Below are 17500 nucleotides of genomic sequence, written 5' to 3' on the forward strand. Positions count from 1 at the left end.
GTTGCGAACAAGCGCTAAACACAAAACAGGCACTAAATTAATCGTAACCCTCTATAACGGAGAATCAAAACTACACCATGAATCTTTGAATGAATAGATAATCTTTATCAAAATTGAAGTCACGAGTAATGCAAGTTACAAATCAGGACGTCCTGGCAAGCTTATCTGTGTTACTCGGTATGCCATATTGACAATTTTAACTCAAGATCACATTGAAGCTTGCAAATTTTAAGCCATTAGGGGTGGAGGCAGAAGGGGCTGGATCATGACGTAACTATAGTACTCTCTAGTAGTTTATTTTTCCATAGCCAATTTATATTGTGAGTAATATCTTTCTATTTTTATTTATTCGTTTTTGTTTTGCTTTTTTCATCTATCCATATTTTTAGATAAAATTTACGAAATGCATAACTATGCAAGATATAGTCTAGCGATGAGTCGATAAAAATTATATGAGGTTGATGTAATCAATACACAGAACATGTTGGCAATTTTAATGCCAACATTTTAAAAACTTTGCTTTCTTTCAGCCTTTTGGGGTGGAACATTTGGCTTTCTTTCTAATCTGTGTATTTTATCACAAAATATACCCCCCCCCCCCCCCCAAAAAAAATTAAAAATTAAAAAATTCACCTTCAAAATGGCAAAGACAAAAAAAAAAGGATGGAATTATTAGCTCACGGTATCAAGTATGGAAAATAAGATCTAGTTCCGTTTTTGTCTGAATTTCAGTTCGCCTGGATACGTTTTGGAATTTATTTAGACCATTTGGCATTTTTTGTGTGACTTGTTCGGCATTTTCTTGCACAATTTCTCTGCCATACCTGCTGATTCACACTTCCGATTAATAAATCGCAACTTCATCGCAAATGATACGAGATTGAGCTTCCAAGAATTGGTCAAATTTCTAGTTTTGCTTTAACTCACTCAACCCTAACACCGACTATCCTTAGTTTACCCGGTCGGGTTACTTTTACCCCATGCATATTTATTACATTTTTCTGAGACAAGTTATAGGCGTAGTATCAAAGCTAATGTTTTTAGATTTTGCATGTGATAGTTGAATAAAACTATCTATGTACGTGCTCATTTTTAATACCGTACATTTTTTTCCAATTTTGAAAAGTATAAAAATATCTAGGATTGAGTGAGTTAATTCATTGAAATCACCGAGCTCTAAATAAGAAATAATACAGATTTACATTGGAATTGTTTTCTCCGTCATGCTTGGACAAATTGAATGAGATCATAGAATCGCACTTGATAGTTGCAAAACGAAATTTATTATGTTATTTTATCATTGACATTCGGAGTGTTTCGAGTCTGAGCTTCAGATAATTCTTTCTCGATTGCATTTCTTCACTGCGTCAAATGTTCGTCCATAAATAAGAACTTTAGATTGTGCACGTTCAATTTAACGAGGAATTTTCCATTCATCAGAGCAGCTCTACATTCTCATTCCATTCCATCCAAAATACCAAAGAAAAGGTAAGGAAATCGATTAATTAACTTTGTAAAATTAGCTCCTCTCTTATTTATCACATCAAAATTATTTATTTGTCTGATCATTTATTTAGTTATTGTTTTATTTAGTAGTTACTATATTATTATGCATTCATTGACCTACGCATAAATAAACTCTTTTAAACGCATTTTATTATTATTATTATTATTATTATTATTATTATTATTATTATTATTATTATTATTATTATTATTATTATTATTATTATTACTATTATTATTATTATTATTATTATTATTATTATTATTATTATTATTATTACTATCATTATAATCATTATCATTATTATCATTACTATTATCATTATCATTGTTGTTGTTGTTGATATTATTTTTGTTAGTATTATCATCATTATTTTTATTATTATTATTATTATTATTATTATTATTATTATTATTATTATTATTATTATTATTATTATCATTATTATTATTATTATTATTATTATTATTATTATTATTATTATTATTATCATTAGTTTTATTATTATCATTATTATTATTATTATTATTATTATTATTATTATTATTATTATTATTATTATTATTATTATTATTATTGCTGTTCTTGTTGTTATTATTATTGATATTATTATTATATTATTGTTATTATTATTATTATTATTATTATTATTATTATTATTATTATTATTATTATTATTAGCATCATCATCATCATCAACTCCATTCCGAGAATGATTGTTGTTTTTATGAAGTAATTGCAATTCAGACATGGACAACACTTTTACAATTGTGTGGAGTCGAAGAAAAAACATGTGCCAACCATACAGGGGATCATCAAATAAAATTTGATAATAGGAACAAACAAACAAAAAGCAATAACAAAACATAGAGCAAAACTTATTAAAATTAATCTGATTCTCAGCTATAGTAAATTTTATGAATTAAAAGGCAAGAAAAATATTCCACTATCACTGAAATGTGGTTTGTACTGATCATCGCATGTGGACATATTCAATTACAAGAGAAGTACATATTATTCTGCTATGCTGTGAATATATAAATTCTACACATCTGCTGCAAGTCTTTCTTTTCTTTGACATTATACGGATCTTCCCCTTGTCACATTCTTCCTCTTTCTCTTGTTTTGTTGACCATATTCTCCCATCTTGCACTTGTACATGTCCCTTCTATTTATCACCACAAGAGTACTTTTCATTTTCTTAGAGAAAAAAAAAGAATACTGCAGAGGCTGGCTTTTTCAATATTCTTTGCACGCATGACATGGTTCTTTTGGATTTTATGAACTTTGATAGAATTCTTCCTCTATGTGGAATTTTGTTATTCCAAGCATTGCATTCCTCCACAAACAATGTATTTTGGAAGTTGCCGACTTCTATTGTTTCTTCAGCTTCATCTACCTCAGATTCAGGATCAGTGGCATCTATTTCTGGATCTGGCTGCAGCAGAATCAGGCATTTCTTCATCACTGATGCTTTCATTTGAAGAGCCAGTATCCTACCCATTCCAATGAAATTGTGAAATACCGCCAATGTCTGAAGGATTGTTTAAAAAATTATAATGAGAAGGCACACACAACTGGAAAGGGCGATGAAAGTGATAGAGAGAGAGAGAGAGAGAGAGAGAGAGAGAGAGAGAGAGAGAGAGAGAGAGAGAGAGAGAGAGAGAGAGAGAGAGAGAGAGAATTTTGGTATGATTTTGAAAACTTTATTTTACTGGAATCTCCAATTGACAATTATTGCCATGTAGAAATAAAAGAAAACCTCAAATATGAAAGTATCTGAGTAAACAATGTAATTTTCCCAAATGTTTCAAGGAATGACTTCTTGTCGCTGTCTTCATGGATTTGCTGTGAAAGTCACATCCAACGAGTCAGATAATGGAGGTATAATATTATTTGCTGTTTAGTAGAAAACAGTTTGATCTTTAAAAAAAAAACTTTTACTCTGTGGTCTTTGCAGCCAATAAATCCAAAAATTGCCATCATTCACAGCCCGATTGTTGCATTTATATAAACGCCAAATGTATGAAACATGATGGTTTTGTAAATATAAGTCAATAACTCCGTGAGAAATCTCTCTTGACATTCTATATCTATGGTAGAAATTCGTCAACTTTTTAATTTATGTTTTTTTGGGTTTTTTTTTTTTGGGGGGGGGGGGGTTGCATTTTTTTTTTTGTTTAGCAATAAATAGACATCAAGAGACAAAAAAAATATGTGAATAACTTGATAAAATCAACACTTTTGTCTAACAAAAAACCAGGGTTGGAAAGTCATTCTAGACAATTACAGGTTAATGAAAACCGAAAAATTAGAGATTTATTTAGGCTGTTCCATCATTAAGGCATACTCACTTACCGACCCAAGTTATCAATTGAAAAAAATTATATACCGTGTTTATTATTGTTTTAAACTATCTAAAACATAAATTATGACGGTATTTTAATAAAATATTCATGTTGTTTTCATTTATTTTTTTCTGTTGTGTCTTGGTTGAAACTTTACATCAATAATATGTCGAGTTTTGGTGGGGGGGGGGGGGGTAATTTATGTTTGTTGTTTTTTATTGACATGTTTTTGCTGATGTAAATTTGTCAAAAGACAATTTTTGTTTACCTTTAATGCCCATTTTTATGGTTGAAATGGTATATGAATGAAGCTGAAACCTTTCTCTTTCAGATGATTCTAAATTTAGCTCTGTAGGGTTTTGGATGGCTGAGGTATCTATAGTTCAATGAAACGGTTTTAAAATAGTCATTTTCCCAACGCGTGGCGCAAACATATATAGTTTTTTTCTGCCACAAACATCACGTCCATTGTGGTTCCTAATTAAAGTTAATCAATTCAAAATTAAATTTATCTAGTACCATGTCGAGTGAAATGGAGGAAGAGAGTTGACGGCCTAAGCTCCATGGGGAGCCCAAGGGCTCGAGTAAGTAGTAAGTTACATACCATGTCATAGACTAACAACACTAAATCCTTTAAGTGCCTTAAAGCAGAACAAGACGTTAGAATTATTAAAAACAGCCACTCATTATTCCATTCAATCAATAAGTGACTAAGACAATATTATACGTTCAGTCCCCAAAAAATCTTTAAAAATGTAAGTCTCGATCAATAGGAGTTATAAAATTGTCATGCATTAAGAAAAGTTACATTATTCCAGTTCTGAACTGCTCGATTATGCAGATTTTTATTTCATTTTTTTTTTTTTGTTGTTGTTGGTTTTTTTTGTTTGTTTTACATTCTAGTCACATAAATGTAAAACAGAAAAGCGAGTGGAGCAGGCACTATTGTTGATAATAACAAGAAATGAAGTGAGAAGGAAAGTGCCAGAAGACAACAGAGAATAAAAACTTCGCGGTGACGATCGGGCTCGAAGCCGCGACCTTACTGGAACGACAACTCCGCCTGGCCGGGGGGAGATCGTGACTCTACCGTATGAACTATCCACGACCCCAAAAAGGGTTACTTCAAATTTTAGTAATGTAAAGCATATTGTGAATATTAGAAAAAAAATTTTGGATGCATCTACATAGTAAAGGCCATGAGTTAGGCTATAAATTTGTATTAATAATACACCAATAATGCATAAGCTATAATATCTCTTTGAATGGCCAATAATGAATTTCAAAAAGCATTTTTGTCACCCGGCTTTGAAAACGTATTAACATCAGTTTTATAACTATTATCAAGGCAAGCTTGTGGAAGCCATAAATCCTATAATACATATCTGTTTATAATATTTATATTTATTTATTCTTTCTTTCAGTATCAATACTTATCTAATTATATACTATTCATTTATTGAATTATCTATTCGTCGATTTATTTATTTATTCATTTATTTATTTCTTTTATCATTATCATTAACCTAATCTTTTCTTCACAGTACTGAAGATGAGTGATCATACGCTTAGATCTGTGCTGCCAAGTTATGTTTTTGAAGATCCGGTCCGATACTTCAGAGAATATGCCCAGATGCTACAAGTCAAGAACAAAATAAAAAAGTTTGTACCTACGTTTTTAAAACAATATTATTACCCACTGCAAGTGAAGGAACAGAACAAAACACAAAAAATTCCGATGGAGTCAATTTATCTTAAATTCATAAACGTTAAAGAGTAACAATTACTTGCGACGGTGCCTCTACATATTTGCAAATTTGTTCACGTTGCTTGCGATCCATGATGAAGTACGTTTGTCAACCGCAAAGTACTTTCCGCAGGATCTAAACGTTACTACAAGACCATCACTTTCCGATGGACAGATGAGTAAAAAAAAATAAAGACTCATTAAATCCAGGATAAAGATGGTCTCTGTTTCTATGTGCGTGTGCGTGTATATGTATGTATGTATGTATGTATGTATGTATGTATGTATGTATGTATGTATGTATGTATGTATGTATGTATGTATGTATGTATGTATGTATGTATGTATGTATGTATGTATGTATGTATGTATGTATGTATGTATGTATGTATGTATGTATGTATGTATGTATGTATGTATGTATGTATGTATGTATGTATGTATGTATGTATGTATGTATGTATGTATGTATGTATGTATTATGTATCTATGTATTAGTATGTATGTATGTATGTATGTATGTATGTATGTATGTATGTTGTATGTATGTATGTATGTATGTGTAATATATATATATATATATATATATATATATATATATATATATATATATATATATATATATATATTGCACATGCATACATATATATATATATATATATATATATATATATATATATATATATATGTGTGTGTGTGTGTGTGTGTGTGTGTGTGTGTGTGTGTGTGTGTGTGGATTTGCGCGTGTTTTTTCATACACGTCGTTGTGTTTTATGTGCACTTAGAGTGATCCACAACCGGCATCCGAACTTCGATCTCTGACTCATCGTACTCCCGGATCCACAACTCCACTTCAATGAATAGCTCAAGAAATGATTATCATACTGGCTCGGACGTCGCCCAGGATAAAAAAGGCCTGCAACCCATCTCAGAGCCAAGCTGGCTCTCACATTAATATTGGGCCGACAACAAACCTTATCTCCCTGAATGTTGGAGGACTCTCTATGGCCAAATGTGAATATCTAGCAAAATTATGATCAACAAATAACATTTATATACTCTTTCTACAAGAAACGCATGTAGGAAGTAAAAGTAACCCATCAAGATTTTGTATTCCAAACTATTCGCTTGTTGATATAATATACCATGAACAATATGGAACAATGGTGTTCTCTAAACATCCACACCTAACCACCGTAATACATTTGTCCAAAACTGAAAACAATATTCATCAAACCATTGTGAAATTTGGGGAAACTACTTTGATTAACATCTACAAACCACCTCAAGAAAATTGGTCTTCTCCTGCACTTCCCAAAATATCTCACCCCACTGTAATCACCGGACATTTTAATAGCCGCCACTCAGATTGGGGTTACAAAACAAACAACAATGCGGGCGAACAATTAAGCACCTGGGCTTCACAAAACAATGCCCATCTTCTTTTCAACCCCAGGGAAAAGGGTACCTTTTTCTCCGCCAGCAGATGGCAAAAAGACTACTCAACGGACTTTACGTTCGTCTCTAAGGATGACAACGATAACCCCCTCCATTCAAACCGTGAAATCTTACCCCACTTTCCTAAAAGTCAACACAGACCAGTCCTCATCACCATTGGTCTTATCATTCCATTAACTCCCTCGCTACCAAAACCCAGGTGGAACTTTCAAAAAGCTAAATGGAACGAATACACTGAGTATATAGAAAAAGTATGTGTAAGAATACCACCAAACCAATCGTTTTAAAAGATTCACTAAATTGATACTAACAAGTGCTAAAAAATATATCCCACGTGGTCATCGGTCTACATATATCCCATGTTGGTCTGACACTAGCCAAGCACTCCTTGAAAAGTATGAAGAAACACATGATCCTGACACCGCTGACGCGCTCCTCCAATCACTCCAAGAAGGGAGATGCAACAAATGGAAAGAAACAATAGAATCACTTGATTTTAAACAGTCCAGTAGACAAGCTTGGAACCTACTTAAAAAACTTGATCCAGACTAACACCCTAAAACTACCCAAGCACCTCCAATCAACGTTGAAACAATTGCCAAACAAATCAAACAGCGAAGTGTACACAAATCAAAACATACTTTTGAAAAAGAAATTAGGCGAGATTACCAACGACAATACAAATCTTGCCTCGAAACAGGCTTCTCAGCCATACCCGTCAACAATCAGGAGATCAAAACTGCCATCAAACAAATAAAAGCTGGGAAAGCGGCTGGAGTAGACGGAATTTTTCCAGACATGATAAGACATCTGGGCCCTAAAGCTACTTCTTGGTTAGCATCTTCAGTCTCAGATGTAATAAACACCTCGAAATACCCACAAACCTGGAAAGAAGCAAAAATATTAGCAATCCGGAAGCCTAGTAAGACCCCCAATGACCCCTCCAGCTACCGCCCCATATCTTTATTATGCTGCTTCTTTGAACTCCTCGAACGCATAATACTAACGAGAATAATGCCCTATCTCAACCCATTTATCCCCATTGAACAGGCAGTTTTTAGATCTGGACGTGACGCCACAGAACAAGCCTTAGCTCTAACAACATTTATAGAAGCTGGCTACGAAAGAAAACTAAAAACGGGAGCTGTTTTTATTGATCTGTTAGCTGCTTACGACACCGTGTGGCATGATGGTCTAATGCACAAACTCTCTAAATACATAACCTGCAGAACAACCCTCAAACTATTGAACAAAATGTCAGGAACAAGAACCTACCATGTTTGTTTAGGAAATAGGACCAGTAAGAAAAGAACAATAAAAAACGCCGTTCCTCAAGGATCTGTACTCGCCCCTACGCTGTTCAACATGTACATACATGATATGCCAAAGACTGACTCCCTGACATTAGGTTACGCAGATGACTTTGCATTGGCTCATCAATCTACAAATATAAAAAATATCGAATCAACTTTGGCACACGATACCATCCAACTCTAATCTTTCTTTGAAAAATGGTATCTAAAAATGAATACTACAAAGACAGTGAGCACGCTTTTCCATCTCGGTAATCACAAGGCAAACCAAAAACTTGCCATAAACGTTAAAAATTCCATCCTCCCATACGACTCAAATCCTAAGTACCTTGGAGTGACTTTAGATCGAACACTGTCATACAAACAACATCTAGAAAATACAGCCAATAAACTACGTAAACTAAACGGAATCGTAAGAAAAATTGCTAGAACATCTTGGGGTGCAACTCCGTCAGTTCTAAGGACATCATCACTTGCTCGCTCGTACAGTGTCGCAGAGTATTGTGCTCCAGTATGGTCCAGATCCTCTCAAACACACAAAATAGACACTCTACTAAACGACACAATGAGAACCGTCTCAGGCACCCTCAAATCAACACCAACCCCATGGCTCCCTGTTATGAGCGCAATCGCCCCACCTCACCTACGTCGAGAATCAGCATGTCAAAAACAGTTCAAACGTCGGGAAATACCTCAATTCTGACTCCACTCAAAGAAATAATAGAGTCGGCCCCTAAAACAGCTCGCCTCAAATCAAGGAAACCCTATTACAATACCAGAAATGACAATTTCGACCTAGAGGAGGCCTGGCGAGAGGAATGGAAACAAAAACCACCAAAGGATAGTGAAATTATTGAAGAACCAACGAACATACCACTGCCTGGTTTCCATACTCTTACCAAAAAAGAATGGTCAACATGCAACAGAATAAGATCTAGGCATGGGAGAACAGCCTCAGACTTGCATCGATGGGGTTATGCATCATCTCCAAAATGCCCAGCATGCGATGACCCTTGCCAAGACATGGACCACATCATTTTGAAGTGCCCCGCAACAGCACCCCCAGGCGGCTACCAAATGGTTCATGAGGCGGACAGTGCTTTCGCGGATTGGGTGAAGCGAAACAACGTGGAGTTGTAGCCATACGAAACTACTACATGTGCATGCTGAAACCAAATGAAAAATTGCCATCATCGACAAAAAAAATGTAGTCCTTCAGAGCCATTAAGTCCGTCGAGCTAGTTTATCCCGGGTTCTACAGAGTAAAACCGATGATAGAAATTGCTTGCTATCCTTTGGATGGACGCTAGTCTATGGCAAGAGAACCAGCTACCCAATCACTGCTGGTTGGACAGAAAAAACCTCGACTGGACCCGTGACCCCTTTGCATGTGAAGCAAGTACTCTACTGAGCTATTGGAACCTCCTCTTGTGGCCAGGCGGAGGTGCCGTAATAGTAGAGTTGTGGGTTTGACTCCTCATCGCCGCAAGAGTTTTAATTCTCTAATGTCTTCTGGCACTTTTCTACTCAATTCATTTCTTATTATTATCTACATCAGGGTCTGCCCCAGTCACTTATCTGAATCAATATTCACCCAATATCGCACTTACTTAATTTATCAATCGTCGCTGTCTTATATTATGTTTGTGTTGAAAATAGAGCTCATAATTCATAAGCTTAACGGTCAGATCGCCAGTAAACGTTTGTAGTGTTTGTGACTGGGCCTCATGACCTCAAGAAGTAAGAAGTCGCAAGAGGGGCTCAAAATAGTTACCACGTTGAAAATGGTGAATGGCGTCAATTGCAGATCGTCCCTCCCGTGGCCAGGTTATTAAAATCAGCTAATGTAATGTGCTGAACGTCTTTAAAAAAGTATTTCTAACAATCGTCAATGCGTTAATGTGATAGTCTTTGTCTTTGCCATTTTCAATAGCTCATGAAAATATAAACTTAACCCTCTCCTTACCACCTACATCAAAATCGTCACATTTGTTACAACACAAAAATAATATACAGTTTTCTGATTCAGATGTATTTTGTACATCACAAACTGAAGAATGATCTTTGTTTAATTAATAAGAACATAAAATTGATTTGTAGAGAGATTGTTTGAGTCTAAAAAATCAATTTTTCTGCTGGGTAAGCCTGTCATTTTTGGGAAAATACTTTAAATCACCGGTAAGGAGAGAGTTAAAGAATGCATTCCTTCTCAAACTCAAATCAAGTTCTTTCCGTGTGTTTTGTAGCTTTTGTGGCAGGATGGATTCTATAACAACTTTTTTCCCGCGGTAAGCGTACAAACATCTGGTATGGGAGCTGAATTAACAATGTCTCTGATGTAGGCCAAAGGAAAAAGTCATACGGAATAATGTTCGTTGAGCCAATCAGCCAGACAATCAAACCCACATTTCCCAATCCATCTGTCTGGAAACGGATACATACTGTTTAGAAATTTGTGAATGGCCTGTCTCCAAGGTGAAGTAACATTGTCTTACCGAAAAAGTATATGGCTGATATCCATGAAGATGGGATGCAGCATAAAATTCTAGCATATCTAAATAGACATTTACAGTAATCGTTTTCTGACAGACTGGAAAGAATATTGGCGCCAAGTAGGTAATCTTTACACTGCTAAATGAATGAAAGAGGTCTTGAGCTGTATGGCGGGTCTGTTCTGTCGTACTCTGGAAAAACCCATATTTTAAAATTTGGCCTGAAAACTCGTCCATCAAATATCGATGGATTTAAATGACCCTCATCTTGGCAACAAAACAAAAACTCTCAAACCTGGGATTTCGCAAGATGAATTGTTATTGTTAGTGTCACCTTGTTTTACTCAGGCACCAATGAAACATTTAGTTCTTGTATTAGTGTAGCCACTTTGCACAGCATATTCTTGTACATGGTCATGTTCAAATGAATTACATCTGATCCAAGAAAAAAAGGAAGAAAAGAGGGGGAAAAACAAACACAATGAGAAGAGTTTAGCTTTCTTCAATTTTGTGCATTTGCGCTTAGATTTGCACTCTCTAAAATTTTAGATGTATTTCAACCGGGCCCATTTGGGTAGACAGGTATGGATGGTATACTTTTCAAATTCGTGTTTTATACCTGGAATTCTCCAATGGTGTATGAATTATGCCACTGAGTAATAAAATTATGGGCTGATAATTATTCATATAACGTTATAACAAGTGTAACTAAATGACAAATTGCCATATTTATGGACAATAAAGATCTATTATTATTAGTAGTTATAAACTGACGCTCAGTATATTTTATGACAATGCACAAAATTGCGAGTTTCCTGGAGCCGTTTTCATGAACGCGGACTAGTGCTTAGTCTCTGACTATCTTTGAATGACTTTAAAAAAACTGGATTTCATGTGAGCTGACTAAGCAAATCCGGGGCTAAAATCACGGCAACTTCGGACTAAGTTTTAGTCATTTGCCGAAGTAAGACGTCATTATTTAGTCTCGAGTCTAGTTATTAGGTGACGTCATAACATCAGCAAGATAGCAGCTATTTTTAGATTGAGTCCGCTTCGCTTCGGAAAGAAAATACGTCGGTTACGAATGACAGAGGCAAAAAGTGTCCTCTTGCCACTGACACTGGCTTTAAAAAACTATAAGATAAGTGCAGATCGTAGAAAGTAGAGTCTACTCATATCGGCTTGGAGTTGAGACTCTCAATGAGAGTGAACAAGAGACTGCGAAATCGAAGGTTTTGCGTCAAAGAACAACCAAACAAAATTATTATAAAGTATGGTGGAGACAAAAGTTATTCTGTTGGTATTGCAATTGACTGAATTAATGAACTCCTTTTGTGTAATTATTTGTTGTTTTGGTTCAATTTCTTTGAGTTTCAAACTCGGTGTTGGGTTGTCTCGGTGAAACTGCCATTGTTCTAAATATAGAAATGACAGTCGACGATGGACATTATTGCAGTCTATAACAGTCGACAGTCAATATCACGTGTGTTATTAATTTCCATCTTGGAAATCTTTTGAGTTGTAAGTATGAAGGCGTGTCTATCTTTCCTATCTTCATGAAGTAGAGAGTTGATGTTACCCGAACAAAATAGCCGAATTTGCCACCGTCCTTACAACGCCCAATTCTAGGCAAGTGACTAGCTCGTCCGAGACTAGAAAGCGTTCATGAAATCCTATTTTTTAAACATTCGCTTGGACTTAAGACTAGTTAATCATTTACTAGACAAGTAAATTACTAAATCTAGTCCTCGTTCATGAAAACGGACCCTGATGTTCATTCACTTCTATATTTTGCAAAGACCATTGGAAGAAAATGTCCTTTAAAAAATTGTACCTATCGACCCGTCGTCGTGAATAACACATTATGTGGTATGACTATTACATTTAGTTTATCTAGCATATACCGAATATGCCATCACGTCATGCATACGGTGACCAAAACATTTACTTTCTCGAGTATTGTTTTGGGATTTCGACCGATTGCAGACTTTTGAAAAAAAAACGTGTAAGATTCAAATCTTATCTTTATTTTTTAGTCACTATGCTTTTAAATTATGTACATATCATAAATATATAAATCTCTTCGGTGTTGAGGTACCTGACGTCAAAGTTGGAACATCTTCTTAGATCGATTGGCAAGCAAAACATCCTAAGTTCTTGAAAAATGAATTTACTTTCATTTTCTTTAGATTTCGAAATTTAAAAAATGTTTTCCATGACTATTATAATACTTTATGAATATGATAAGAACATTCCATTTTAAATGCTTATAAATCGTTTCTTGTGGTACCTTATAAAAGAAAGATAGATAACATGCAGATTACAAGCTGGAATGCAATGTAAATCGGGGTCAAATGGACCCAATATATTTGTATTTCAGAATGTTCATAACCTATTGAACCTGCTATAAATTTATAAAAGTAGGTCACTAAATATTTGTGTTTATTTGTTTGTTGTATTTTTTTAGATCAAAAAAGAAGACCACTGTGAGAGTATTTTTTGACAAGGAACTTATTGTCACTCGCCATTTGAATGTAAATACAGAATCATTAGCGCAAGTTGAGAAAGAAACAGTGATTAAAGCTTTAGAAAAACTGTTTATGAAAGCCAAGACAAAGTTGCACACGGTCTTTGAGGTAAACCTTTATTTATATTTGTCTAAATCGCACCTACAAGGATTATTAGTAGAATTAAATAGAACAATGTATTTGGGAAAACGCAGTAATTATATTTTAAATATTAATATTATCCACAACACCTGCCTTTTCTGTGTTAAAATTAAAACTAGTTTTTAAAGTAAAGATTAGGAAACATCAGCTCTGCTATTTGCTGCTCTTTGAGATTTGATGAAGGTAAAGGTAGTTGTTGTTATGTTTTAGTTTGTTCGTTGTTCTTGGGGAGGGGGGGGGGGGGTTGGTTTGTTTGTTTCTTGTTTTGTTTTGTTTGTTTTTTTTTTTTGCAAGTTTTTTTAGCCATATTAAAGTCGGGTTTGTTTTTATATTTTTGTTTGTTTTTGTTTTGTGGGTTTTTTTGTTTTTTTTGTTTTTTCGTAATTCCAATGGGGATATCTAATCGAATGAGTGTTTCCCTGCTCAAGATGTGTGCCCCTCTAACTATTCCTACTAAAGAATCTTAATCCATGGGACTTTGTTTGCCTAAGGGTCTAATGAGGTTTGCTCGTCAAAATATGTGTTTATAAGTATAAGTACAATTCTGATGGAAGATGTTTCTCTAATTTTTTTTCTATCTTCTTTTACTTTTTTTTCTCATTTTAATTATTTATGCGCTTATTTCTTTCCCCTTCTATTTAAGGTTTTAAGGTTTTGTCTTTTATAGAGAGATGGCAATTTTTTAAAATTAACTCTTGTTTTCTTGATTTATTTGTTTCATCCTAATATAATGCTCGCTTAATACGTGGGTCACACTTTCATCTCAGTAGACGAGAAGAAAGAAATCTTCTTCCACTGTAGAGAGAGAAAGAGAGAGAGAGAGAGAGAGAGAGAGAGAGAGAGAGAGAGAGAGAGAGAGAGAGTATGCATAGGCATTTATTTATACAGCACTTCACCACAACAAGTAAACATACAACAAACACCATTGCCTATGGGAGCGTTCACATATTATGTCAACAAAAAATTGGCATTTTTAGACCCCCCCCCTCCCCCCCCCCCCCCATGTCATCAATTGTCATCATTGACTTGACCCCCCCCCCCCCCCCCCAATATGATGACATCATCAAAATGGACTATTTTTCGTGAAAGTGATGTGATGGTGGCTATTGAACAGAGGAAAAGAGGTAAAAACAACTGAGTGCCAAAAGGTGTGAAATTTGATATATACCTCTTTGTCTCTGTTCAATACTGGTAGCCAGCATTACACGATGTTAACAAAAAAAAAAGTCCATTTTGAAGATGTAGACATGTTTAGGGTAGTTCAGTTGTTAGAGCGTTGCTGAAGACCTGACAACTCAAGTTGATTCCCATCGCAGCCACATTTTTTTTTCGGGGGCCCCCTGTCCACCCAGCAGTGAATAGGTGTAGGTGGATCACCTGATCTGGTAAAAAGTAATTTGTGAAGACTGATGTCCTATCCGAATAATAACATATATCTTACTAATCCGCTTCAACTTTTACAGTGTTTTTCTTGGGTGTGTTTTTATTCTATTTGTATAACCAAATTTTTGATGACATAATCTTGGGTATGAACCCCCCCCCCCCCCTCCCCCATGTCAACATATCAACATTTGGCAGACCCCCCCCCCTCCCCCCCAAAGTGTTGACATAATATGTGAACGCTCCCTATGTATTATACATGTCGCCAAAGAAAGCGATATTTTCCACTGATTTGGTCTATAGGCTAGGTTTCAAAACAACTGCCTTAATAATAAAGTGATTTTTGTTGCTTTAGTGTTTGGATTCTTTTTTTTTAATGTATATTACAGCTCAGCATCCTTAAATCAGGAAATTTAGCTGATCAGGTAAGTTCTCTTTTTCTTATCTCATTGGTATTAATATGAGGATGGTAATCATAATGAAAATATTAATAATATTAATCTGTCCCCGCGGTTTTTTGCCATTTCAAACGCCAAAATTTGCCAAAATTTGTCATAAAAAATGGTAAAATTTGCCATCAAAATAGCAAAATTTGCCAAAAATTTGCCAAAACTTTTCCGCTAGTTTTACAAAAATCAAAATATTAAAACAACATGTACGGTAAAAAATTGATACAAATAGGGCATTTTGTAGAATATTGATGTCACAACATGTCAACATGAATTAATTTATTTATATTTTGAATGGTTTGAAATGATAATAATAATAATAATAATAATAATAATAATAATAATAATAATAATAATAATAATAATAATAATAATAATAATAATAATAATAATAATAATAATAATAATAATAGTAGTAGTAGTAGGTAAGTAAGTAAAAAAAGAAGGAAGTAATCAAAATATTTTATTAACTATTTAGCTTCTTAAAATTTGGGAAATCAAAGTGAACAATCGCATAAAAAATTCATAATTTGAAAAACTAATTAAGGAGAGGGAAAAAAAATAACTATTCACAAGGAAAGAGAAACAAAATCCATTTTCCAATGGGGGCACATTAAATTTGTATTCTCTACTTACTATCTAATTTTGAGCATTATTATTATTGTTTTATATGTCAATATAGGCCTAATGGGTTTTTGAATGAAAAAAAAATGGAAACAATCATGAAAAATCATAATCATATGAAAACTAAGTGCCAATTTTGGAATTAGCATTGAAAGTCGCCGTCCTTTCACAATTTTTCATAGCTTTTGTTTGTTTGTTTTTTTAACAAAAAATCGTCAATTTAGCCTTAAAACGGCGAAAATTGCGGCTTTTTGCGGCCAAATAAAAATTGCGGCTTTTTGCGGTCAAGGGTGAAATTTGCGGCCGCGAAAAACTGCGGGAACAGATTATGTTTGTGTTGAAAATAGAGCTCATAAGCTTAACGGTCAGCTCGCCAGTAAACGTTTGTGTTGTTTGTGACTTGGCCTCATGAATTCAAGAAGTCGATAGAGGGGCTCAAAATAGTTACTACGTTGAAATGGTGAATGAGGTCAATTGCAGATCGTCCCTCCGGTGGCCAGATTATTAAAATCAGCTAATGTCATGTCCTGAACGTCGTAAAAAAATATTTCTAAAAATCGTCAATGCGTTATTGTGATATTCTTTGTCTTTGCCACTTTCAATAGCTCATGAAAATATAAACTTAAAGAATACATTCCTTCTCAAACTCAAATCAAGTTCTTTCCGTGTGTTTTGTAGCTTTTGCGTCAGGATGGATTCAAAAACTTTTTTCCCGCGGTAAGCGTTCAAACATCTGGTATGGGAGCTGAATAAACAATAGGCTTTTAACGAAATCGGGTCGAACGCCGAACCCGAACGCCGAACCCGAACGGATATAGCCTTCTCACGTGACCATGAACGAGATCTGGATAGTGAAGACTCTCAAGCGGTATGCAGTATGCAGCATCGGATCTAAGGTCACGTGATAGAGGATAGCTTGGGTTGCTGTTGGCTTGTGTTAGGGGAGGGGCAAGGTCAGTGTCATTCAATAGTATATAATTGTGCATGTGGCGCTCTATACAGAGAGAAAATTATAAATTGATTACGGGGGAAGGTGGGGGGAGGGGGGGGGTTGACCCACAAACGATCGAGGTGTTGGGCTTCGGGTAGACCATGATACGAAATCAAAGAGAAAAGGCCGCTGGTACTTGGATGGTGGAAATGGTTGGGGGGGGGGGGGTGGGGGGTAGTGACAATCAGCATGGGATGTATATATTAACATTAATAATATAGGCAATAGATGACCAGGGATGTGTATTGTTTGTATATGTTTGTGTGTGTGTGTGTGTGTGTGTGTGTGCGCGCGCGTGTGTGTGTGTGTGAAAGGGATTACACAAAAACACCTTTCTCTGTAGCTTCCAAATGATTACGTATACGATAAATTTGAAACCCACATTGTTTGAATCAGCTCACTAATTAATTCCTGAGCCTTGAGATGGTGACGCAACTATTACATACAAGACCTTGCAGTCGAGACGGCAGGGCTTTTGGGTTACACAACCACTATTTACCCATCGGTCAGCGGTACTCTCTG

At 35.0% G+C, this 17500-nt stretch overlaps 2 protein-coding genes across 3 annotated transcripts in view; both read left to right on the forward strand.

The window, feature by feature from the left end:
* The window catches only part of LOC144960167 (uncharacterized), a 289349-nt gene that overhangs the window by 231745 nt on the left and 40104 nt on the right, over positions 1-17500 (forward strand). The gene's annotated exons all lie outside the window — the stretch shown is intronic.
* Positions 1158-17500, forward strand: part of LOC144959429 (double-stranded RNA-specific adenosine deaminase-like) — a 53200-nt gene continuing 36857 nt past the window's right edge. For both annotated transcript variants that reach the window (XR_013642624.1, XM_078892012.1), the window contains exons 1-4: positions 1158-1488; positions 5400-5517; positions 13333-13501; positions 15304-15339. Coding sequence is in view for 1 of the 2 variants with exons in the window: in XM_078892012.1 (XP_078748138.1) it covers positions 5408-5517; positions 13333-13501; positions 15304-15339 (315 nt within the window). In the remaining variant the exon portion in view is untranslated. The remainder of the gene's footprint in view (positions 1489-5399; positions 5518-13332; positions 13502-15303; positions 15340-17500) is intronic.

This window comes from Berghia stephanieae, chromosome 14 (assembly GCF_034508935.2).
Source record: "Berghia stephanieae isolate SIO BIC M18660-M18661 chromosome 14, UCSD_Bste_1.3, whole genome shotgun sequence".
NCBI lineage: Eukaryota > Metazoa > Mollusca > Gastropoda > Nudibranchia > Aeolidiidae > Berghia > Berghia stephanieae.